The sequence below is a fragment of the Oncorhynchus mykiss genome, chromosome 1, assembly GCF_057628025.1.
Source record: "Oncorhynchus mykiss isolate SJ-2025 chromosome 1, ASM5762802v1, whole genome shotgun sequence".
Lineage (NCBI taxonomy): Eukaryota > Metazoa > Chordata > Actinopteri > Salmoniformes > Salmonidae > Oncorhynchus > Oncorhynchus mykiss.
In genome coordinates, this window is record NC_143022.1 from 18869334 (window position 1) to 18895618 (window position 26285).

The 26285-nt window shown below is 43.1% G+C and overlaps 2 protein-coding genes across 2 annotated transcripts; one reads left to right on the forward strand and one right to left on the reverse strand.

Annotated features, from left to right (window-relative positions):
• Positions 1–440: 440 nt before the first annotated feature.
• LOC110495326 (uncharacterized) lies at positions 441–4450 on the forward strand. The gene is made up of 5 exons (XM_021570564.3): positions 441–584; positions 1292–1567; positions 1698–2252; positions 3140–3353; positions 3728–4450. The coding sequence occupies exons 2-5, from the start codon at positions 1303–1305 to the stop codon at positions 3984–3986; spliced, it is 1293 nt and encodes a 430-aa protein (XP_021426239.1). The 5' UTR covers positions 441–584; positions 1292–1302; the 3' UTR covers positions 3987–4450.
• Positions 4375–22659, reverse strand: LOC110531970 (proprotein convertase subtilisin/kexin type 4). The gene is made up of 15 exons (XM_090184113.1): positions 22374–22659; positions 22158–22262; positions 21959–22054; positions 21674–21796; positions 21216–21292; positions 20980–21098; positions 20726–20898; positions 20361–20573; positions 19985–20085; positions 19773–19876; positions 19161–19250; positions 18605–18743; positions 10065–10189; positions 9159–9278; positions 4375–5030 (listed from the first exon to the last, which is right to left on the reverse strand). The coding sequence occupies exons 1-15, from the start codon at positions 22524–22526 to the stop codon at positions 4513–4515; spliced, it is 2256 nt and encodes a 751-aa protein (XP_090040239.1). The 5' UTR covers positions 22527–22659; the 3' UTR covers positions 4375–4512.
• Positions 22660–26285: the final 3626 nt, after the last annotated feature.

Here is a 26285-nt window from a genome sequence, read left to right on the forward strand (position 1 = left end):
AGTGGAATCCTACTCTAATGCCAGTTTCCCCCACATGTGACAGGAACACAAAGACTGCTATTGTCTGCCTATTCTCTTACCTTTCTAAAGTTTCAACATGCTTCACAAATCAGTCTCAGGGGTTGGCACCTGGTCACCTTTCATTCGACACTAAGGTCTGAGTGGGTTAATTTCATACTGCTTTTGGAAACCCGTCTAGAGTTTGCAAATCTGAGTTGAAATAACTTTGCATGTGATTTGTTTTTAATTCTCTGTGTACCATAGCACTTTACGGGAGGCTGATTTATTTGATGATCAACTCCAGGTGACTTCCTGTTTAATGTTTTATTTTCTAAATATCTGGACCAAACAGCAGAGCCCCAAAACCCCCCGGTGTATCCGCTTTGGATTTATTTGCTCCATATGGTCTGTGTGACATGGTACCCAGAAAGTGTGTGGGCGGGGGCTTAAACGTAGTATTTTGTCAGTCTTGAAATTTGATTCAGAAGTTGAGACTGTATACCAGATTCTAGAAGACAAAAGTTGGGGGAAGGAAAAAATAACGAAGAAATTGAAACAGCAGTAATTCTGCATCCCTAGAAAAAGTAAGTATATTAAGCATCTTTTAATCGAATAGAAGTGTGTAGGCTACTTTCTCTGTATGAATTTTGACTCTATGTCCATATGACTATGTATAAACTAAGCTATTGAATAGTGGCTTCATCAGACCTAAATGATGAGGCTATCGTTTATATTGCTCCTCTTGTTATTATTAGTAATTTGATATGGGAATATTAGATCTATGTATTATTTATGATCAATAAACGACCACTTCAATTATCAAGTATCCTATTCAAAGAAAAATGGTAATATCCTAATCAATGAATGCAACTGGCAACAATTAATCTGCAACAGAACAGCAAATGCACATTTTCTCTTGTGTGCGCGTTCCGTTTGTCAATTGGTCATTTCAATTCGATGCCTCACTTTCCAAAAGCTGCACAAAATGTTATGATAGTCTAGTAAATATGTCTTTTGTTTGGAGAATGAACCCCAGTCGTGACGTGTTTGGTTTAGTTGCGTGTCAGTCCTAAAATCAGACGACGAGCCGCCCTCCACGATTGGCGCTGCCCCAAGGGCCGATTCCAAATTCAATCCCCAGATGTTCATAATACAGCCTGGCGCGAATGGGGTGGACCCTTTGAACCTCCCGTGCGGAGATGCAAACAATATCAATACGACCGATATTGTCATGTTATTGTAGGGTTCACATAGACAATTTCACATTGACTATCTGCTGTTATTTCTGTAGGCTGTGCGACTATGACGGGGCGTCAAGCCACCAACCCAGAAGATGGCAAAGAGATTGACAGTGTGAAGGAGTCCATCAGTGACATCATCAATCAACTGCAGGATATTGACCCTGCCAGGCTGTCATTCTCTCCATTCCTCGACCTGGACACCCAGATCTCTTTAGCACCAGTGTCTGACAGTCCTGAATCTTCAGTGGAGGAGCTCCACTCCTCTTCTCACTCAGTCATGGGCTCTCACCACTCCCTGGAAGCCCTGCCAGCTGATCAACTTGTCCGTAAGTGATAATCGAACAAACACATTTTTTGAGTGCCACAAATTAAACGTGCAGATTGGGTGACATTCATTATTCACAACATTGAACATATGGTGGCAGAAAGATGTTGATTATGCTTTGTTTTGTACAGAGCTTGATTCCTGCCACCAGCAACCCAGCGAGGGCTTCAAAGCAGAGCGAAGACCGCAAGAGGGGAAAGAGGGAGTTCAGGATGGAACTATTTCAAGTCCGATTGCTCTTGTGCAGAATTTGGAAGACCCGGTGGAAAACTGCATTAGCACTCCAAATATAGCCTCTCGCAGAGACATTCCCAATGGCACAGACACACAGAGATGGAGTCCAGAATCCAACAATCTGGAGTCCACCATTGATGAAGGCCAACCGTTGCTCGGCTTGCCACCGGAGAGCATAGAGTTGACTATGTGGAGTTCCCAAGATCAAGAGACTTGTGAGGCTGTCCCAGAGGTGGCAGACAAGAGACTGTGGTGCTGCTGCTGTAGATGTTGCCAAAGTGGCCGTGTTCCTGCTGTGTGCTCAGTCCTGGCCTCCCTTCTGATTACTGCAGGGCTTCTCTATGCACTTTATTTCTATGTTCCCATAGATTCCCCAGACTGCCCTGACATGGTCAGCCGCCTCACTTTCACACTTTGCTGCTGTGCCGTAGCTGCAGTCCCCATCTTGTTGGGTATGTCTGAATAATTGTTTTCATATGCGACTCAAACAACACAACTGTCACATTGGGAACAGACATTAGTTCAACATCTAGTTTAGATTTAAATTTGGTTGTTGTCAACAAACGTGAAATAAAAAAAAATCACGTAATTGGATTTAGGTAAAAAGTTGGGTGAAAAGATGTAATCCCCTTACGTTGATGACTTTTTGGCAAATCCAATAACTTTCCCACATTGATTCAAAGTCATCACATTTTATTTTTTGTTGAAATGACATGGAAACAATGTTGATTCAACCAGTTTTTGCTCAGTGGGGTGCCTTTTATACTGAGCTCTACAAACCTACTTATTTAGTTGGAGCAATCAATCTCCCAAAAAGCTCTTGAATGCAGTATTAAGTTATTTTAGGTTTTCTAGTAGTCCACGTCTCATAATTTGTCTAAGGCTTAGTCTTTGTCAACACATTCAACCTCAAGGCAATGCAAGTCTTACTGAAGCACTGGCAATTTCCTCCCCTTTCTTATAAATAGCTTAACATGGAAACTAGAATAGAAAAGATGAGGGTAACTAGTTCTCCAGTCTCCTGGGCAGTGTCCCAATAGTTTCTCATTACTTTCCTCATCTCCTTTTCTTTCTACTGAAAGGACTTGACTGTAGAAAGCAACATGGCTAAAAACAAATCCTTTCACATATTTGGCTTTCAAGTGTTATTAGTCGAATGTTCAAGCAGAAACTGAGGGTTTTAATCAAAGACTGGACTAAGTATCAGTTCAAAAGCAATCAGTTCAAAAAACTAGGATGCTGAAGACTCATAATGCCAGACAAAGTCAAACAGACCATTAGGTGTTTTGTGTTGTGTTTCCAAATGTGAATACTAAAATATCTATTACTCCCACTCTAGCTATGCTGATTGGTGCTATGTGCCAGTTCTGCACTGGGTCCTTAAATCCAGCTGAGGCTCTCCACAGAAGACCGGCCATTCAGCAGCTGTTTGTCTCTGCGTCTATGGAGCAGTTGTTTCTCTACGTTCTCAATCTGTTGGTTCTGGCTACATTCCTGCCTCAAGACCAGCTGCGGGTGGTGCCCATTTTGACTGGCGTTTTCGTTGGTGGGAGGTGAGTGGTTTCAAAGTCATTGATTGCTCAGTGAGTGAAAAGAGTGACGTCTCTAGAATGGACGGCAGGTAGCTTAGCGGTTAGGAGCATTGGGCTAGTAACTGAAAGGTTATTGGTTCAAATCCCCAAGCCGACTAGGTGAAAAATCTGTCTGCCCTTTAGCAAGGCACGTAACCCTTATTGCTCCAGGGTGCCCATGTATAATGGCTGATCCCTGGCTCTGACCCCATTCTCCAAGGGTGTCGGGGGAGTGGGATATGCAAAAATCAAATATCCAATTCACACTTGTACAGGTGTGAAATAGGACAAATGTAAGCACCTAATTATTATAAAGCTGAACATGTTTTAAGTTTATCCTCATTTTATTCCTATAGGCTTATCTACTGGCTCTGCTTCCACATATGTAGCCCCTGGAGAGGCTTTGGATCGGGGCTCACTGTTTTCCCACTCCTTGCCATGGTGGCTTTCAATCTGTACTGTCTGTACGACTTGAGCCTCAGACAGCTGCTCTTTGGGTCGGAGGACACACTCTATTATCAGACCACCCCTTCATCTTGGCCTCTGGAGGTGTCACAGAGCTCCAGTGGCAAATCAGATAGTGTCATACCCACGGACATCTTGGAAACTCAGTAAGGAGGAGAGCACTGTCCCTTATAACTTAAAGAGAAAGCTTAGAACCCAGAAATAGCCCATTCCTGTGGTCTGAAGTTCAGCAGAGCTTCACAGAATGCCACTAACCTCGAAGTCTGTAAAGGCTTAAGTTGTATTTTGCTCCTCATATACAGGACCTTTTTATGTGGATTCATGCTTATTATCTGAAATGCAAGAGCCGTTCCTCCCTTTAGTTGTGGAGGAAATCTTTGAACAATGTTCTACTTCTAAATGTGTGTCCTTTTAAGCTATTCCAGTGCCTATATTTAATGTTTTGTGAAGTACTTTGACTTAAAAGTTATAATTGCAAATGGATGGATATTCTACCAATTGATGTGTTCTTATAAAAACCACTGAATGCGACTTGGGTCCCAAATAGACATTTATTTTATCCATCCAAAAGTTTGTAAATGATACTGAAGTAACAATAAAAGCTATTTGGAAAATAATTTATTCTGTTTCTCGACAGAATTTTATTATTGGCTACTTTAATGTTGACTGAAGCGAGTCAAATTCCTGTTGAAGTGAAGTATTGGGAATGAGATGTTCTCTCGCTGTTCTCTGCCTGGTCTTCTGTAATACGGAAGACCACCATCTCCACATCCCTAGCCTCCTCACTGCTGCTATGACTGGTGCTGCTGTCCACTTCGTTCCTGGCAGCGACACATGGTAGGAACACCCTGCTCACCATCCATGTAATCGCCCACATGGTGCACAAAATCACCAGCGGCCCTCCCATCAGGATACCAAGAACTGCTGCCGTCCGCTCCATGCCACTGGTCACTTTACCTCTGTGGTCCCAGGGGTAGACAGGGGGGCTACAGGTACCAAGATGAAAATCCAAGATAGAATACGGAGGGCAGTCCAGACAGTTTGTGTCCTCTTTCCCAAAACAAGTGTGGCAGTTGTGATGGCAGGGTAAGCATTTCCGATGGGAACGGGTGCTGTTTCCATCTGACTCATAGTAGTGAGGTGGACAGGACATTAGGCAGATGCTCTCAAACACGTACAATGGGTAGACACACTCTAAAAAAAAGGAGGATCCTTACTTGGTTAGTAACATTTTCAAACTGTCTTATAGAATGTGACATTAAAGTGTGCAACTGTTTCATTGTAAAATATAGTGAACAAAAATATAAAAACGCAACATGTAAAGTGTTGAAATAAAAGACTCCAGATATTCTCCATATGCACAAAGTGTATTTCAAATCAAATTGTATTTGTCACATGCGCCGAATACAAGAGGGGTAGTAGACCTTAGTGAAATGCTTACTTAGAAGCCCTTAACCGACAATGCAGTTAAGAACAATGTGTTAAGTAAAAAAAAAAAAAAAGGATAAATAAAACTAAAGAGCAGCAGTAAAATAACAGTAGCGAGGCTATATACAGGGGCTACTGGTACAGAGTCAATGTGCGGGGGCACAGGTTCGTTCAGGTAATATGTACATGTAGGCAGATTTAAAGTGACTATACATAGATAAGAGTTACAGCAGTGTAAAAGAGGGGGGGCAATGCAATAGTCTGGGTAGCCATTTGATTAGCTGTTCAGGAGTCGTATGGCTTGGGTGTAGAAGCTGTTAAGAAGCCTTTGGGACCTAGACTTGGCACTCTGGTACCGCTTGCCATGCGGTAACAGAGAACAGTCTATGACTAGGGTGGCTGGAGTCTAACAATTTTTAGGGCCTTCCTCTGACACCGCCTGGTATAGAGGTCCTGCATGGCAGGGAGCTTGGCCCCAGTTATGTACTGGGCCTTACGCACTACCCTCTGTAGTGCCTTGCGGTCGGAGGCCGAGCAGTTGCCATAGCAGGCGGTGATGCAACCCGTCAGGATGCTCTCAATGGTGCAGCAGTAGAACTTTGAGGATCTGAGGACCCATGCCAAATCTTTTCATTCTCCTGAGGGAGAATAGGCTTTGTCTTGCCCTCTTCACGATTGTCTTGGTGTGTTTGGACCATGATAGTTTGTTGGTGGTGTGGACACCAAGGAACTTGAAGCTCTCAACCTGCTCCACTACAGCCCCGTCGATGAGAATGGGGGTGTGCTCAGTCCTCCAGTCCACAATCATCTCCTTTATCTTGATCACATTGAGGGAGAGGTTATCCTGCCACTCCACGGGATAGGTCTCTGACCTCCTCCATAAAGGCTGTCTCATCGTTGTCGGTGATCAGGCCTACCACTGTTGTGTGGTGTTGGAGTCGTGCCTGGCCATGCCTGGCCATGCAGTCATGAGTGAACAGGGAGTACAGGAGGGGACTGAGCAATCACACCTGTGAGGGACCCCCGTGTTGAGGATCAGCATGGCAAATGTGTTGTTACCTACCCTTACCACTTCGGGGCGGCACGCCAGGAAGTCCAAGATCCAGTTGCAGAGGGAGGTGTTTAGTCCCAGAGTCCTTAGCTTAGTGATGAGCTTTGAGGGCACTATGGTGTTGAACACAGAGCCGTCGTCAATGAATAGCATTCTCACATACAGTGGGGCAAAAAAGTATTTAGTCAGCCACCAATTGTGCAAGTCAGACTGTTAAACAGCCACCACTAACATTGAGTGGCTGCTGCCAACACACCGACTCAACTCCAGCCACTTCAATAATGGGAATTGATGGAAATTAATGTAAAATATATCACTAGCCACTTTAAACAATGCTACTTAATACACTGCTCAAAAAAATAAAGGGAACACTTAAACAACACAATGTAACTCCAAGTCAATTACACTTCTGTGAAATCAAACTGTCCACTTAGGAAGCAACACTGATTGACAATAAATTTCACATGCTGTTGTGCAAATGGAATAGACAACAGGTGGAAATTATAGGCAATTAGCAAGACACCCCCAATAAAGGAGTGGTTCTGCAGGTGGTGACCACAGACCACTTCTCAGTTCCTATGCTTCCTGGCTGATGTTTTGGTCACTTTTGAATGCTGGCGGTGCTTTCACTCTAGTGGGAGCATGAGACGGAGTCTACAACCCACACAAGTGGCTCAGGTAGTGCAGCTCATCCAGGATGGCACATCAATGCGAGCTGTGGCAAGAAGGTTTGCTGTGTCTGTCAGCGTAGTGTCCAGAGCATGGAGGCGCTACCAGGAGACAGGCCAGTACATCAGGAGACGTGGAGGAGGCCGTAGGAGGGCAACAACCCAGCAGCAGGACCGGTACCTCCGCCTTTGTGCAAGGAGGAGCAGTAGGAGCACTGCCATAGCCCTGCAAAATGACCTCCAGCAGGCCACAAATGTGCATGTGTCTGCTCAAACGGTCAGACTCCATGAGGGTGGTATATGAGGGCCCGACATCCACAGGTGGGGGTTGTGCTTACAGCCCAACACCGTGCAGGACGTTTGGCATTTGCCAGAGAACACCAAGATTGGCAAATTCGCCACTGGCGCCCTGTGCTCTTCACAGATGAAAGCAGGTTCACACTGAGCACATGTGACAGAGTCTGGAGACGCCGTGGAGAACGTTCTGCTGCCTGCAACATCCTCCAGCATGACCGGTTTGGCGGTGGGTCAGTCATGGTGTGGGGTGGCATTTCTTTGGAGGGCCGCACAGCCCTCCATGTGCTCGCCAGAGGTAGCCTGACTGCCATTAGGTACCGCGATGAGATCCTCAGACCCCTTGTGAGACCATATGCTGGTGCGGTTGGCCCTGGGTTCCTTCTAATGCAAGACAATGCTAGACCTCATGTGGCTGGAGTGTGTCAGCAGTTCCTGCAAGAGGAAGGCATTGATGCTATGGACTGGTCCGCCCGTTCCCCAGACCTGAATCCAATTGAGCACATCTGGGACATCATGTCTCACTCCATCCACCAACAGACTGTCCAGGAGTTGTCCTCCTCATCAGGAGCATGCCCAGGCGTTGTAGGGAGGTCATACAGGCGCGTGGGGTTTCAATCAATATATACTGGGCACACCCTTGTGGAATCAACATTGTGTCCATGTCATTTCAATTCAATTATGTTGAACCTACGTGGAGTCGACGTTGAATTGACGTTGTTGCCCAGTGGGGATATTTTGACCCATTTCTCCATGACGTTTATGTCAATTAAGGCAGCCCCTCCCCCCTCTCTGATTCAGAGGGGCTGGGTTAAATGCCATTAGACACACTTCAGTTGAATGCATTCAGTTGTATAACTGACTAGGTATCCCCTTTCCCTTTCATACCATAGCAAACATGCAATTTGATTTCAGTAATAAGCCATGAAGGTGAATGGAGAGACAAATGATGGTCTGCTGCCTTGTGCCATTTCCAGTTTTATAATGTAAATAATGAAGTCAATGAATAGAGATGGTCTGCTTCCTATATTAAGGTCTCTATGGCAGAACCCCCCATAGAAAGCCATATAGCGCTGCCCATATATAGCACGGCTGTGTCATACTCCTAGCCTATTAGGTTTCTGCCTCTCCACGAAGTTGAGTTAAGTGCAAGGCTGAAATGTCCTCCTCTCTGGTCTCTAGTGTGTCAGCAGCTAGGACACACACTCACGTACATGTGACTCCAAATCCAGACCTCCATGGGTTGATAAATTTCATTTCCATTGATAATTTGTGTGTGATTTTGTTGTCAGCACATTTAACTATGTAAAGAAAAAAGTATTTAATAAGAACATTTCATTCATTCAGATCTAGGATGTGTTATTTTAGTGTTCCCTTTATTTTTTTGAGCAGTGTATAATGTTTACATAACCTACATTAATCTCATATGTATATGTATATACTGTACTCTATATCATCTACTGCATCTTTATGTAATACACATATCACTAGCCACTAAACTATGCCACTTTGTTTACATACCCTACATTACTCATCCCATATGTATATACTGTACTCGATACCATCTACTGCATCTTGCCTATGCCGTTCTGTACCATCACTCATTCATATATCTTTATTTACATATTCTTTATCCCTTTACACTTGTGTATAAGGTAGTAGTTTTAGAATTGTTAGGTTAGATTACTCGTTGGTTATTACTGCATTGTCGGAACTAGAAGCACAATTATTTCTCTACACTCGCATTAACATCTGCTAACCATGTGTATGTGACAAATAAATTTGATTTGATATGAAATAAGTAAAATCATTAATTGTCACATGTTGAGTTTATATTTTTGTTCAGTATAAATTCAGGGTATGGTTGATGTTGCTGCCTACCTTCACAACTGCCATCAGAGTTCCCCACTGCACACTGCTGTATCACTGCTCTCTCCATGCGACGGCCTGCCATGCGTTCATCTGTCCCATGTAACTCCAGATGAAATTTCAACAGGACGCCTATGGACAAAGAAAAAAACGAGTTTGTGCTCGAGTACATTGTAGAAAACGTCCATTGCACAATCTAAAGCACCTGTCCTAAATTGTAACTGTGTGAGAAATTATGGAACACAAACAAATCATGAGTACAGTGAGTAGTATCTTTTGATGAGGTGTGCGCTTGAACAGGAAGGACGACAAAAGAAGAATGTGAGAGCCAAACAGTGCCAGCCTCTGTTACATCAGCTGCAGCACCGTGTAACGCTCGTCCTCTTCTTCTGACGAGGAGTAAGAGAGATCGGACCAATTTGCAGCGTGGTAAGTGTCCATTTTAACATGTAAAACGGAACACTTCAAAATACATCGTGACACAAACAAAACAGTCCCGTGTGGCACTAACACGGAAAATAACTACCCACAACTCAAGTGGGAAAAACAGGCTACCTAAGTATGGTTCTCAATCAGAGACAACGATTCCCAGCTGCCTCTGATTGAGAACCATACCAGGTCAAACACATAGAAATGGAAAACATAGAACACAAAACATAGAATGCCCACCCCAACTCACGCCCTGACCAAACAAAACAGAGACATAAAAAAGGAACTAAGGTCAGGACGTGACACACTGAGTGCATTTCATTTCTAATACTAGTTAAAGATGACAAATGTTCTGTTTCTAATTAATGTTGTGTACTATTTCTTTCTGTAACTAATTTCATTTAAATACTAGAGATGAGTTTTAAAACACTCGCTGTGTTATTGAAGTTGACACCTCAAATTGAAACATCTTTGTTTTTGTCAGTGTACCTCTGTTGGTTGAATCTCCGTTGTTTTCTATCCGTAGAACCCAATATCCGCAGGGATCCTCATCCCAGCAGTGTGTACTCATGAAGGTCCAGTCTGAGAAACCTGTAGACATTTTATCGTAAGGCCTGTGAAGCAACATTGGATTAGAATATTTTAGTACAGACAAGATGAGTCACACTTGGACCTCTTGTTGCATATTGAAACCCTGATACTTCACCATTATGCCGTATATGCCTTGCGAAAGTATTCGGCCCCCTTGAACTTTGCGACCTTTTGCCACATTTCAGGCTTCAAACATAAAGATATAAAACTGTATTTTTTTGTGAAGAATCAACAACAAGTGGGACACAATCATGAAGTGGAACGACATTTATTGGATATTTCAAACCTTTTTAACAAATCACAAACTGAAAAATTGGGCGTGCAAAATTATTCAGCCCCTTTACCCTCAGTGCAGCAAACTCTCTCCAGAAGTTCAGTGAGGATCTCTGAATGATCCAATGTTGACCTAAATGACTAATGATGATAAATACAATCCACCTGTGTGTAATCAAGTCTCCGTATAAATGCACCTGCACTGTGATAGTCTCAGAGGTCCGTTAAAAGCGCAGAGAGCATCATGAAGAACAAGGAACACACCAGGCAGGTCCGAGATACTGTTGTGAAGAAGTTTAAAGCCGGATTTGGATACAAAAAGATTTCCCAAGCTTTAAACATCCCAAGGAGCACTATGCAAGCGATAATATTGAAATGGAAGGAGTATCAGACCACTGCAAATCTACCAAGACCTGGCCATGATCACTCTGGCCATGATCACTCTGGATGAACTGCAGAGATCTACAGCTGAGGTGGGAGACTCTGTCCATAGGACAACAATCAGTCGTATATTGCACAAATCTGGCCTTTATGGAAGAGTGGCAAGAAGAAAGCCATTTCTTAAAGATATCCATAAAAAGTGTCGGTTAAAGTTTGCCACAAGCCACCTGGGAGACACACCAAACATGTGGAAGAAGGTGCTCTGGTCAGATGAAACCAAAATTGAACTTTTTGGCAACAATGCAAAACGTTATGTTTGGCGTAAAAGCAACACAGCTGAACACACCATCCCCACTGTCAAACATGGTGGTGGCAGCATCATGGTTTGGGCCTGCTTTTCTTCAGCAGGGACAGGGAAGATGGTTAAAATTGATGGGAAGATGGATGGAGCCGAATACAGGACCATTCTGGAAGAAAACCTGATGGAGTCTGCAAAAGACCTGAGACTGGGACGGAGAATCTGTGGAAAGAACTGAAAACTGCTGTTCAAATGCTCTCCATCCAACCTCACTGAGCTCGAGCTGTTTTGCAAGGAGGAATGGGAAAACATTTCAGTATCTCGATGTGCAAAACTGATAGAGACATACCCCAAGCGACTTACAGCTGTAATCGCAGCAAAAGGTGGCGCTACAAAGTATTAACTTAAGGGGGCTGAATAATTTTGCACGGCCAATTTTTCAGTTTTTGATTTGTTAAAAAAGTTTGAAATATCCAATAAATGTCGTTCCACTTCATGATTGTGTCCCACTTGTTGTTGATTCTTCACAAAAAAATACAGTTTTATATATTTATGTTTGAAGCCTGAAATGTGGCAAAAGGTCGCAAAGTTCAAGGGGGCCGAATACTTTCGCAAGGCACTGTATATAGTGGGGAGAACAAGTATTTGATACACTGCCGATTTTGCAGGTCCAGAAAATCACATTGTATGATTTTTAAGTAATTAATTTGCATTTTATTGCATGACATAAGTATTTGATCACCTACCAACCAGTAAGAATTCCGGCTCTCACAGACCTGTTAGTTTTCCTTTAAGAAGCCCTCCTGTTCTCCACTCATTACCTGTATTAACTGCACCTGTTTGAACTCATTACCTGTATAAAAGACACCTCTCCACACACTCAATCAAACAGACTCCAACCTCTCCACAATGGCCAAGACCAGAGAGCTGTGTAAGGACATCCGAGATAAAATTGTAGACCTGCACAAGGCTGGGATGGGCTACAGGACAATAGGCAAGCAGCTTGGTGAGAAGGCAACAACTGTTGGCGCAATTTTTCGAAAATGGAAGAAGTTCAAGATGACGGTCAATCACCTTCGGTCTAGGGCTCCATGCAAGATCTCACCTCGTGGGGCATCAATGATCATGAGGAAGGTGAGGGATCAGCCCAGAACTACACGGCAGGACCTGGTCAATGGCCTGAAGAGAGCTGGGACCACAGTCTCAAAGAAAACCATTAGTAACACACTACGCCGTCATGGATTAAAATCCTGCAGCGCACGCAAGGTCCCCTGCTCAAGCCAGCGCATGTCCAGGCCCGTCTGAAGTTTGCCAATGACCGTCTGGATGATCCAGAGGAGGAATGGGAGACGGTCATGTGGTCTGATGAGACAAAAATAGAGCTTTTTGGTCTAAACTCCACTCGACGTGTTTGGAGGAAGAAGAAGGATGAGTACGACCCCAAGAACACCATCCCAACCGTGAAGCATGGAGGTGGAAACATCATTCTTTGGGGATGATTTTCTGCAAAGGGTACAGGACGACTGCACCGTATTGAGGGGAGGATGGATGGGGCCATGTATCGTGAGATCTTGGCCAACAACCTCCTTCCCTCAATAAGAGTTCTGAAGATGGGTCGTGGCTGGGTCCTCCAGCATGACAACGACCCAAAACACACAGCCAGGGCAACTAAGGAGTGGCTCCGCTCCGTAAGAAGCATCTCAAGGTCCTGGAGTGGCCTAGCCAGTCTCCAGACCTGAACCCAATAGAACATCTTTGGAGGGAGCTGAAAGTCCGTAATGCCCAGCGACAGCCCCGAAACCTGAAGGATCTGGAGAAGGTCTGTATGGAGGAGTGGGCCAAAATCCCTGCTGCAGTGTGTGCAAACCTGGTCAAGAACTACAGGAAACGTATGAATTCTGTAATTGCAAACAAAGGTTTCTGTACCAAATATTAAGTTCTGCTTTTCTGATGTATCAAATACTTATGTCATGCAATAAAATGCTAATTAATTACTTTTCTGGATTTTTGTTTTAGATTCCATCTCTCACAGTTGAAGTGTACCTATGATACAAATTACAGACCTCTACATGCTTTGTAAAAGGGAAAACCTGCAAAATCGGCAGTGTATCAAATACTTCTTCAAATACTCTATATATATATATATGAACAGCAAAAAAAGAAACATCCTCTCACTGTCAACTTAATTTATTTTCAGCAAACTTAACATGTGTAAATATTTGTATGAACATAACAAGATTCAACAAATGAGACATGCACTGAACAAGTTCCACAGACATGTGACTAACAGAAATTGAATAATGTGTACCTGAATAAAGGGGGGTTCAAAAACAGTCAATATCTGGTGTGGCCACCAGCTGCATTAAGTACTGCAGTGCACTCCTCATGGACTGCACCAGATTTGCCTGTTTTTGCTGTGAGATGTTACCCCACTTTTCCACCAAGGCACCTGCAAGTTCCTGGACATTTCTGGTGGGAATGGCTCTAGCCCTCACCCTCCGATCCAACAGCTCCCAGATGTGCTCAATGGGATTGAGAACCCGGGCTCTTCTTTGGCCATGGCAGAACACTGACATTCCTGTCTTGCAGGAAATCACGCACAGAACGAGCAGTATGGCTGGTGGCATTGTCATGCTGGAGGGTCATGTCAGGATGAGCCTGCAGGAAGGGTACCACATGAGGGAGGAGGATGTCTTCCCTGTAACACACAGCGTTGAGATTGCCTGCAATGACAACAAGCTCAGTCCGATGATGCTGTAACACACCGCCCCAGACCACGACGGACCTTCCACCTCCAAAATCGATCCCACTCTAGAGTACAGGCCTCGGTGTAACGCTCATTTCTTAGACGATAAACGCAAATCCGACCATCACTCCTGGAGAGACAAAACCGCGACTCGTCAGTGACGAGCATTTTGTGCCAGTCCTGTCTAGTCCAGCAACGGTGGGTTTGTGCCCATAGGCGACGTTGTTGCCGGTGATGTCTGGTGAGGACCTGCCTTACAACAGGCCTACAAGCCCTCAGTCCAGTCTCTCTCATCCTATTGCGGAAAGTCAGCACTGATGGAGGGATTGTGCGTTCCTGGTGTAACTCGGGCAGTTGTTATTGCCATCCTGTACCTGTCCCGCAGGTGTGATGTTCGGATGTACTGATCCTGTGCAGGTGTTGTTACACGTGGTCTGCCACTGCGAGGACGATCAGCTGTCCGTCCTGTCTCCATGTAGCACTGTCTTAGGCGTCTCACAGTATGGACATTGAAATGTATTGCCCTGGCCACATCTGCAGTCTTCATGCCTCCTTGCAGCATGCCTAAGGCACGTTCACGCAGATGAGCAGGGATTCCTCGGCATACACATCACAGACAAACTGAATTGGTCCACTCACACAGACAGCATCGTGAAGAAGGCGCAGCAGCGCCTCTTCAACCTCAGGAGGCTGAAGAAATTCGGTTTGTCACCAAAAGCACTCACAAACTTCTACAGATGCACAATCGAGAGCATCCTGGCGGGCTGTATCACCGCCTGGTACGGCAACTGCTCCACCCACAACCGTAAGGCTCTCCAGAGGGTAGTGAGGTCTGCACAACGCATCACCGGGGGCAAACTACCTGCCCTCCAGGACACCTACACCACCCGATGTTACAGGAAGGCCATAAAGATCATCAAGGACATCAACCACCCGAGCCACTGCCTGTTCACCCCGCTATCATCCAGAAGGCGAGGTCAGTACAGGTGCATCAAAGCTGGGACCGAGAGACTGAAAAACAGCTTCTATCTCAAGGCCATCAGACTGTTAAACAGCCACCACTAACATTGAGTGGCTGCTGCCAACACACTGACACTGACTCAACTCCAGCCACTTTAATAATGGGAATTGATGGGAAATGATGTAAATATATCACTAGCCACTTTAAACAATGCTACCTTATATAATGTTACTTACCCTACATTATTCATCTCATATGCATACGTATATACTGTACTCTATATCATCGACTGCATCCTTATGTAATACATGTATCACTAGCCACTTTAACTATGCCACTTTGTTTACATACTCACCTCATGTATATACTGTACTCGATACCATCTACTGTATCCTGCCTATGCTGCTCTGTACCTTCACTCATTCATATATCCTTATGTACATATTCTTTATCCCCTTACACTGTGTATAAGACAGTAGTTTTGGAATTGTTAGTTAGATTACTTGTTGGTTATTACTGCATTGTCGGAACTAGAAGCACAAGCATTTCGCTACACTCGCATTAACATCTGCTAACCATGTGTATGTGACAAATAAAATTTGATTTGATTTGATTTTGTCACACCCTGACCTAACCAAAATATATAAAGAAAACAAAGAATACTCAGGTCAGGGCGTGACAGGGTCAGAAGTTTACATACACTCAATTAGTATTTGGTAGAATTGCCTTAAAATTGTTTAACTTCGGTCAAACGTTTCGGATAGCCTTCCACAAGCTTCCCACAATAAGTTGTGTGTGTGTGTGTATATATATATATATAGTCACAGTCATTGACAGTCACAGTCAAAAGTTTAGACACACCTACTCAGTCCAGGCCTTTTCTTTATTTTTACTATTTTCTACATTGTAGAATAATAGTGAATACATCAACTATGAAATAACAAATATGGAATCATGTAGTAATCAAAAAAGTGCTAAACAAATTAAATGTATTTTATATTTTGAGATTCTTCAAAGTAGCCACCCTTTGCCTTGATGACAGCTTTGCACACTCTTGGCATTCTCTCAACCAGCTTCATGAGGTAGTCACCAGGAATGCATTTCAATTAACAGGTGTGCCTATTTAAAAGTTAAATAGTATAATTTATTTCCTTCTTAATGCGTTTGAGCCAATCAGTTGTGTTGTGACAAGGTAGGGTTGGTATACAGAAGATAGCCCTATTTGGTAATAGACCAAGTCCATATTATGGCAAGAACAGCTCAAATAAGCAAAGAGAAACGACAGTCCATCATTACTTTAAGACATGAAGGTCAGTCAATGGGGAAAATTAAGAACTTTCAAAGTTTATTCAAGTGCAGTTGCAAAAACCATCAAGCGCTATGAATAAACTGGCTCTCATAAGGACCGCCACAGGAAAGGATGATCCCAGAGTTACCTCTGCTGCAGAGGATAAGTTCATTAGAGTTACCAGCCTCAAATTGCAGCCCAAATAAATGCTTCACAGAGTTCAAGTAACAGACATGTCAACATCAACTGTTCAGAGGACACTGTGTGAATAAGTCCTTCATGGTCGACTTGCTGCAAAAAAAACACTAAAAAAGGACACCAATAAGAAGAAGGGACTTGTTGGGCCAAGAAACACAAGCAATGGACATTAGACCGGTGGAAATTTGTCCTTTGGTCTGATGAGTCCAAATTTGACATTTTTGATTCCAACCTCTGTGTCTGAGACGCAGAGTAGGTGAACAGATGATCTCCGCATGTGTGGTTCCCACCGTGAAGCATGGAGGACGAGGTGTGATGGTGCTTTTCTGGTGACACTGTCGGTGATTTATTTACAATTCAAGGCACACTTAACCCTACCATCCCTCCCCTAATTCGAGTAAAGTAGTAGACGACAACACTTAAGCTGGAAGTAGAAGCCTTTACATACTATATACACTGCTCAAAAAAATAAAAGGAACACTAAAATAACACATCCTAGATCTGAATGAATGAAATATTCTTATTAAATACTTTTTTCATTACATAGTTGAATGTGCTGACAACAAAATCACACAAAAATTATCAATGGAAATCAAATCTATCAACCCATGGAGGTCTGGATTTGGAGTCACAATCAAAATTAAAGTGAAAAACCACACTACAGGCTGATCCAACTTTTATGTAATGTCCTTAAAACAAGTCAAAATGAGTCTCAGTAGTGTGTGTGTGGCCTCCACGTGCCTGTATGACCTCCCTACAACGCCTGGGCATGCTCCTGATGAGGTGGCGGATGGTCTCCTGAGGGATCTCCTCCCAGACCTGGACTAAAGCATCCACCAACTCCTAGACAGTCTGTGGTGCAATGTGACGTTGGTGGATGGAGCGAGACATGATGTCCCAGATGTACTCAATTGGATTCAGGTCTGGGGAACGGGCGGGCCAGTCCATAGCATCAATGCCTTCCTCTTGCAGGAACTGCTGACACACTCCAGCCACATGAGGTCTAGCATTGTCTTGCATTAGGAGGAACCCAGGGCCAACCGCACCAGCATATGGTTTCACAAGGGGTCTGAGGATCTCATCTCGGGTACGTAATGGAAGTCAGGCTACCTCTGGCGAGCCCATGGAGGGTTGACTGACCCACCTCCAAACCGGTCATGCTGGAGGATGTTGCAGGCAGCAGAACGTTCTCCACGGCGTCTCCAGACTCTGTCACGCCTGTCACATGTGCTCAGTGTGAACCTGCTCTCATCTGTGAAGAGCACAGGGCGCCAGTGGCGAATTTGCCAATCTTGGTGTTCTCTGGCAAATGCCAAACGTCCTGCACGGTGTTGGGCTGTAAGCACAACCCGCACCTGTGGACGTCGGGCCCTCATATACCACCCTCATGGAGTCTGACCGTTTGAGCAGACACATGCACATTTGTGGCCTGCTGGAGGTCATTTTGCAGGGCTCTGGCAGTGCTCCTCCTGCTCCTCCTTGCACAAAGGCGGAGGTAGCGGTCCTGCTGCTGGGTTGTTGCCCTCCTACGGCCTCCTCCACGTCTCCTGATGTACTGGCCTGTCTCCTGGTAGCGCCTCCATGCTCTGGACACTACGCTGACAGACACAGCAAACCTTCTTGCCACAGCTTGCATTGATGTGCCATCCTGGATGAGCTGCACTACCTGAGCCACTTGTGTGGGTTGTAGACTCCGTCTCATGCTCCCACTAGAGTGAAAGCACCGCCAGCATTCAAAAGTGACCAAAACATCAGCCAGGAAGCATAGGAACTGAGAAGTGGTCTGTGGTCACCACCTGCAGAACCACTCCTTTATTGGGGGTGTCTTGCTAATTGCTTATAATTTCCACCTGTTGTCTATTCCATTTGCACAACAGCATGTGAAATGTATTGTCAATCAGTGTTGCTTCCTAAGTGGACAGTTTGATTTCACAGAAGTGTGATTGACTTGGAGTTACATTGTGTTGTTTAAGTGTTCCCTTTATTTTTTTGAGCAGTGTACATTTTACAGACACAGTATGGTTTACAATAGTTATCTTCCACTAAACCCCTCCCATCTACCTCTGAACACCATCAAGTTTTGATTTCTATTTGTCATATATTTTTCCACTGTGCTGTGATGTTTCACAAAAGTTCTGAACCTTTCTATTCTCATAGATTCTACATATTGTAAATTAAAGACCTTTTTTTTCTAAGAGTATTATAATATTATTAATTGATTGACTATGACTTTTTAAATCACTTCTATGTATTGCTTTCAATCTTTCTGTCCATTGACTTGGCTGTGCCTTACCTGGTTGTGAGTAAATTGGAGATGGTCTTCTTTGGGCTAATGAGGGTGATGGAGAGATCTCCACGTCTGCTATAGGTCAGTGTAAGACGGGCCTGGATGTGCTCCAGAGACCGAATCCAGTTCCTGGTGCCGTGACAAGCTGTCACATTCCACCTCAATGTCAGTTTCCTGCGGAGTTCACTATCAGACAGACAGAGCATCAGGTATAACACATCTAACTGGCCAAGTTGGCATTATGAATTAGTGGAATTACTTTATCAGTGGTGGCTGGTGGGAGGAGCTAATGGAATGGTATCACCCACCACACAAATGGAAACCACATGTTTGACTCCGTTCCATGCATTGCATCCCAGCCATTACAATGAGCCCGTCCTATAGCTCCTCCCACCAGCCTCCACTTCTGTTTATGCTCAATAAAATCTGACGATCATGTTTATGTTTACTGTAAACAGCTATAGAACACACTAGTGGCTGTTTTCCTACTAACTATCCATAAGTGAGATGAAAGGACAATGGTGTTTTCCTTACATGGCTCTGGTAATGAGGTCAATGGTGCATTTCCTTTTAGGTTTGACTGCTTTCCATTTACTGGCCAACTCCACCAGTCTCCCTGCATCCAGTAGCCCATATCCATAGTAATGGCTGACTACAATAAAGCAAATCAGGTGTATGATGCTATAGCTGTGTTTACACAGGCAGCCCAATTCTTATATTTTTCAAAAGACCAATTAGTGAAAAAAATATCAGAATTGGGCTGCCTGTCTAAAAGCAGTTCATTCATTTCAACTCTATTTCTGGCCCTACAGTGTAGCAAATCATATCCCAGTTTCACAAAAAAAAAATGTTATTTTTACCTTCATTTAACTAGGCAAGTCAGTTAAGAACAAATTCTTATTTTCAATGACGGCCTAGTAAATTGGAGATGGTAAATAATGATGGAGAGATCTCCATTCGGCAGAATGACAGATTTGTACCTTGTCAGCTCTGGGATTTGAACTAGCAACCTTCCGGTTACTAGTCCAACACTCTAACCACTAGGCTACCCTGCCGCCCCTGGTCAACTACCTAACTAGCCGCCCCTGGTCACTAGCCACTAGCTGCCCCTAGCCACTAGCCGCCCCTGGTCAACTACCTAACTAACACTAGAAGGTAGTGCTTTATGTCTCACCAGGTCTTCCAACACCATTGGTCCGCCAATCATTCGTTCGAAGATCTACCGGTCTAGATGCTCGCACCACGAGGTGTTGCACATCACGCCAGTTGAGTGTCGGGCTGTGGGAGAAGTTGGGATATTATCATCTTTCTCAATGACTCAAAGCCTCAAATTTACAACAAATAGGTTATTGAGTTACAGGTGCACAGAGACAAGAGAATGGTTACTTTGCCTCCAGAGCCAGTGCAATGATCCCAGCAGCCAGAGGGGCAGAGGCAGAGGTCCCAGTATGGTCTGAGGTGCAGGATTGATGCAGGTCGGTGGTGACCTGGAAGGGAAACAACATCCAGGTACTTTGTTGAGGCTTTGCTTACTGTTGCTGTAGGTGGTAAATGTGAGATAAATATTGACCATTTTCAGAGTTCCACACATCTTCAGCAAACCTTTACATTCATGTGACTACTTTGTTAAGCACAATTAAACTAATGCTAAACTAGTCAAAGATTTAACAGAATGCTTTGTCACTCTAAATGCATCTTTCCAAAGAAATATATGGATGTTAAAAACACTAGTGTGGGATGAGTTGAGGACAAAGAGACTTACAATACTGCGGTGATGAAAGCTGCCACCACTGTAGGTCGTTGTTAGAATGGCAGAGCAGGGTTCACTGTAGAAGGGCAGTGTTCCCCTCTCAGTGGTACTACCAACAGACAACGTGTAAATGCTGTTGGTGTAGCCATCGCAGTTGCAGTTGTCAAAGCTGGCGCCCCCATTGCCTGAAGCCCAGACGTAAATGGAACCCAAGCCACCTCGGCCCTGTAAGGTATTGAATATGTTTTTTAAGACTCATTGTATGATCTTACCGCTTTAGTTGCCAATGCCGATTACATTGTTTTATCTTATCTAACAAAATGGACACTACTGATGAAACAGGTAATATAGGATAACCAGTACAAGTTGTATCATACATTGGTAGTGCCTCTGATAAAGGCTTCTTGGGCCAATGTGTTTGGCCCCTCCAAATTCGTCCCCAAATCTTCAGGTCCCCAGCTGGAGCTGTAGATGTCAATGTGTTGCTGATTCAAATTTAAGGACATGGCTTCTATCAGGTCAGTCACTTGTCCATCCAACATCCGAACTCCTGGACAAAACAGAACAAGTAACAGGACACAAATTAAAGCAGGATAATTGCAGTACAGTTCTATATGCTATTAAAAGAGACCAAATGAGTGAATGTATGGGTAATACTTACCTCCGATCTTGGCCTGATATGCCACTCCAACCCCACACACCCCATTATTTGCCACCGCTGCCACCACCCCAGCACACCGTGTTCCATGCCTATGGAACAGAATACAAAAGGGGTTCATCCATACAGAATGTTGTTACATAGTGCACTTCATACATGATACATGATGTAATATCTTGCATTAAAATCTTAACATCATAGCAAATTACCTCTTTGGTCTGGTCAGAGTGTATTGGGTGTCTGGGTTGGGGTCATTATCGTTCATGTCATAGCTAGCCTGTGGATCCTACAGGTACAATACATTAGGTCTTTATAAGGATCATTTGCCACTTGTATTTTATTTTTGAAATAATATTTGTCTTTTTCCATTTTTGTTACAACACTGTATTGCTGGAACAAAATTCTAAATACATTTAATATTGATGTTCTAGTGCCATTCAGGCAATTTAAAGTATTGATTGGGGACATTTTTGTGGAGGAATGTAACTTTTTCTGGGTGATTTGTGCTTCCCATTAATGTGTTTTTGTATTTTAATATATATATATAGGGTATAATCTGTATATTTATGTTGTATTATACAAGGCACATTTGTAAAAGAGACCTAGGTCTCAATGTGTTCCCTGTTAAAATAAAGGTTCAATAAAAAAATATATAATAACAACTCACATAATTTTCAGCAATGTCTGGGTGGCTTGTCTCTAGGCCATCGTCTAAGATGGACACCACCACTCCTTTTCCTGTGTAGCCTCGAGCCCATGCAGCCACCACATTCTGATCAAAGGCCTCACTCTGGAAAAGCAGTTTGAATACATTCTTTTTTCTGTTAAAACGGGGATAACCATTTGTTTTCACTCAAGGCAGAAAAAACTAAAACAGGCTGAATAAAAATGTAAAGAGCTTGTATTAAGGAAATATACTTCAAACAAAAATGGAAGCTTAATGTTGACATACCAGGTACCACTGCTGATTGAAAAATGGATCAGTTGGTACTGTGAAAGAGTGTCTTCTCTTTCTACTCCTTCCAGATTGCTGTGCAAACCAAAGCACCTACGAAACAGAAAGTACATCATCACACTCATTACAATAAGAGAAATGCTGGGACTGGTTATTCCAGCCAATTTTGGATAGTATTGACCTATTGGCTATTCACCTTAGGGTCCATTTTGAATATAAGATTATGCAAATAGTGTGCCTGCAATGATTGTTTTGCCACCTGTCTTTGCTCCATATGGTAATAGTTGCCATCTGGAAATATCTACAAATATAATATGCCAGAAGAAATTAGCTAGTCATAATATGCCAAAAGATCTACACATAAAAATACAAATCATTATATGACATAAACAGTGAACTAACATTGTTTTACCTTTCCTAGGTTATGGAAACCATGCTTCTTTGCAATCTTGTTGATTTGTTCAGGAGTACAATTCAAATGTAGAGCCCAAATGTTAGTGTAGATGACCTCGGCATACATTGTGCACACATACAACATACACAAGAAGCAACTGATAAACCTCATTCTGTCTGCTGTTTGAACTGATCAGCTGATACATTGTTGGTCATAGAGAAGCAATCCTTTCATTTCGCTAACTCTCATGTCTACAACTTGATTTTAACTGATGTTGACAGTTTCATCACTAACGGTTGTACTTGACATTCGAATAGGCCTACTACACGAGCGTGAACAATAACTAATATTCCCGCCACAGATAATCAAGACTGGCGCGCAAGTATCTGTGCATTGTTTGGTCACTTTTGCGTTGTGTAACGGCATTGACAAGACTATGATTTGGGACCGATGTAAAGACAATTTCAAGTTGGATATTCGACGGATATTCGGCTGTAGTTTTAATTACGTTCACCAACAGCAGTTAGGGACCGTCAACATAGTGACAAATTACATTTTTCAAATGTCAAACATCTTGGCCATGTTCTGTTATAATCTCCACCCGGCACAGCCAGAAGAGGACTGGCCACCCCTCATAGCCTGGTTTCTTCCTAGGTTTTGGCCTTTCTAGGGAGTTTTTCTAGCCACCGTGCTTCTACACCTGCATTGCTTGCTGTTTGGGGTTTTAGGCTGGGTTTCTGTACAGCACTTTGATATATAAGCTGATGTAAGAAGGCTATATAAATAGATTTGATTTGATATTTCAATAGCTCTTTACCATTACTCCTAACACTTTCAAAACTGGTTGTTGCTAACCCGATGGCATAGACACACATTGCACACCCTTTAGTTTGTCCATTTTCATCTCACATGGTTTTACATTAATTTTTCAAAGTTTAGAATTTCAATAGCTCCTTGGTCATGTGACCTGGTGACTTCAAACCAGGTTCAGAATGTCCACTCAGTGGGCCTACACATTGCACATCCTTTACTTTGTCCATTTTTATCTCACACGTTTTTACATTAATTTTTCTAAATGTAAGATTTCAATAGCTCCTTAGTCATGTGACCTAATGTCCGCTGACTACCCTTCTATATTGCACACTCTTGTTTGTGTACTGTAAAATCATGCGGTGTAATGTACATTTTTCATAGTTTCAAATTTGCAATAGCTCCTTGGTCATGTCAATTACACACCTAAGAAGCATGCAGTGGATATACACCCATATTGCATAACCTCTAGTCATGTATCTTCTATATTGTTGTACATTAATATTAGTTTGACAATTAGGGGGTTCAGTCTAGTGTTGTGCTTACCATTTTCTTTCATATTTATCTACAGTAATTGGTAGTTTTAAGTACTTATTTTCCCTATGTTTTATTTTCCACAGTATTTAACAGTGGTACACAATTGGAGTGAGAGAGAATCTCTTTATATCGTTAATATCAACCATAAAGGAAAAGGGCAGAGTATGAGTGTCATGTTATTAATTGTCCAAAGCAGGGATGGAGAGTGAGCTAGTGATGTAGGCTGCAGTGGGTTTGCTGGTCAATACATATACTGAACATGTAACCACAGTAATGGTGGCCAGTAAATCAAAGAATAAAAATGTAATATTGCCAAATAAACAGAAATTGTAGACCTTTCCAATGTGTCAATAGACACTTAACTTCAATTAAGTATGAACAATTTCACAGTGTTATCTTTCTCTTTATCCCTGGTTGATGTACATTTCAGAGCCTCTTCAGTGTGGATGGGGTATAGCATACAAAGACTGCACTAAAGTTCTGCAAACTAAAGGGGGAAAAAAGGCTGCCTAAATATGATCCCAAATCAGAGACAACGATAGACAGCTGCCTCTGATTGGGAACCATACCAGGCCAAACAAAGAAATAGGAAAACTAGAATGCCCACCCAAAATCACACCCTGACCTAACCAAATAGAGAAATAAAAAGGCTCTTTAAGGTCAGGGCGTGACAGTACCCCACCCCAAAGGTGCGGACTCTGGCCGCAAAACCTGACTCCATGGGGGAGGGTCCGGGTGGTGGCTCCGGTTCGGGACATAGACCCCGCTCCGGAATTATGATTAGTTATAGGCAAATGAATACACAAGCCAAATTGTTATGCTGTTTTCCTTATCACTATAATCTAGTAGTAATTTATTAGTAGAGGTAATTTCCTTTATGCCCCATTCTACACACAGCCTAAATTATAGGCACAGAACCATTTACAGGACAATAATAAAAATAGCATATAGGATCCAACCCTATCACAGAGTGAATAAATGTAGAGCGTTTGAAGACTTTAAGAAATAAATATTAAGTGGCAGTTACATCAGTACGTGCTTAAAGAAAGTCATATCACAAAGATCACAGATGACAGTGCCCACCAAATCTATGACAATAGAGAATGAATTGTAAGCACCAAAGTGTGTTTGTCAAAATAATATCTGCAAAGTGTCAGTTGTTCAAAATAATACATATATTTGCAATAGCAATGTATGACATATGCAGTTGAGGAATATTCCAATATACCAACACGACATGTAGGACGGACATAAGACATTCCCACATACAGTAGTTTTTCATTTTTTTATTTCACCTTTATTCAACCAGGTAAGCCAGTTGAGAACAAGTTCTCATTTACAACTGCGACCTGGCCAAGATAAAGCACAGTAGTGTGACACAAACAACACAGAGTTACACATGGGATAAACAAACGTACAGTCAATAACACAACACAGTGTTCGCAAATGACGTAAGATTAGGGAAGTAAGGCAATAAATAGGCCGTAGTGGCAAAATAATTACAATTTCGCATATAAACCCTGAATGTGCAAGTAGAGATACTGTGGTGAAAAGGAGCAAAAAAATAGAAAAAAATGATGGGCTATTTACAGATGGGCTACATACAGGTGCAATGATCTGTAAGCTGCTCTGATAGCTGATGCTTAAAGATAGTGAGGGAGATATGAGTCTCCATCTTCAGTGATTTTTGAAATTCGTTCCAGTCATTGGCAGCAGAGAACTGGAAGGAAAGGTGGCCAAATGAGGAATTGGCTCACTACTATGGTGACCAGTGAGCTGAGATAAGGTGGGGCTTTTCCTAGCAACAACTTATAGATGACCTGGAGCCAGTGGGTTTGGCAACGAATATGAAGCGAGGGCCAGCCAACGAGAGCATACAGGTCGCTGTGTTGGGTAGTATATGGGGCTCTGGTGATAAAAAGGATGGCACTGTGATAGACTGCATCCAATTTGCTGAGTAGAGTGTTGGAGGCTATTTTGTTAATGACATCGCCAAAGTCAAGGATCGGCAGGATAATCATAGGATGCTTTGTTGCGAAATAGGAAGCCGATTCTAGATTTAATTTTGGATTGGAGATGCTTAATATGAGTCTGGAAGGAGAGTTTACAGTCTAACCAAACATCTAGGTATTTGTTGTTGTCCAAATATTCTAAGTCAGAACCGTCCAGAGTAGTGATGCTAGGCGGGTGGGCAGATGCGGGCATCGATCGGTTGAAGAGCTTGCATTTAGTTTTACTTGCATTTAAGAGCAGTTGGGGGCCACGGAAGGAGAGTTGTATGGCATTGAAGCTCGTCTGGAGGTTAGTTAACACAGTGTCCAAAGAAGGGCCAGAACTATACAGAATGGTGTTGTCTGCGTAGAGGTGGATCAGAGAATCATCAGCCCCAAGAGCGACATCATTGATGTATACAGAGAAAATAGTCGGCCCGAGAATTGAACACTGTGGCACCCCCATAGAGACTGGCAGAGGTCTGGACAATAGGCCCTGCCATATGACACACTGAAATCTTTCTGATAAGTACTTGGTGAACCAGGTGAGGCAGTCGGTGATTGCGGTGATTGACAGAGTCGAAAGCCTTGG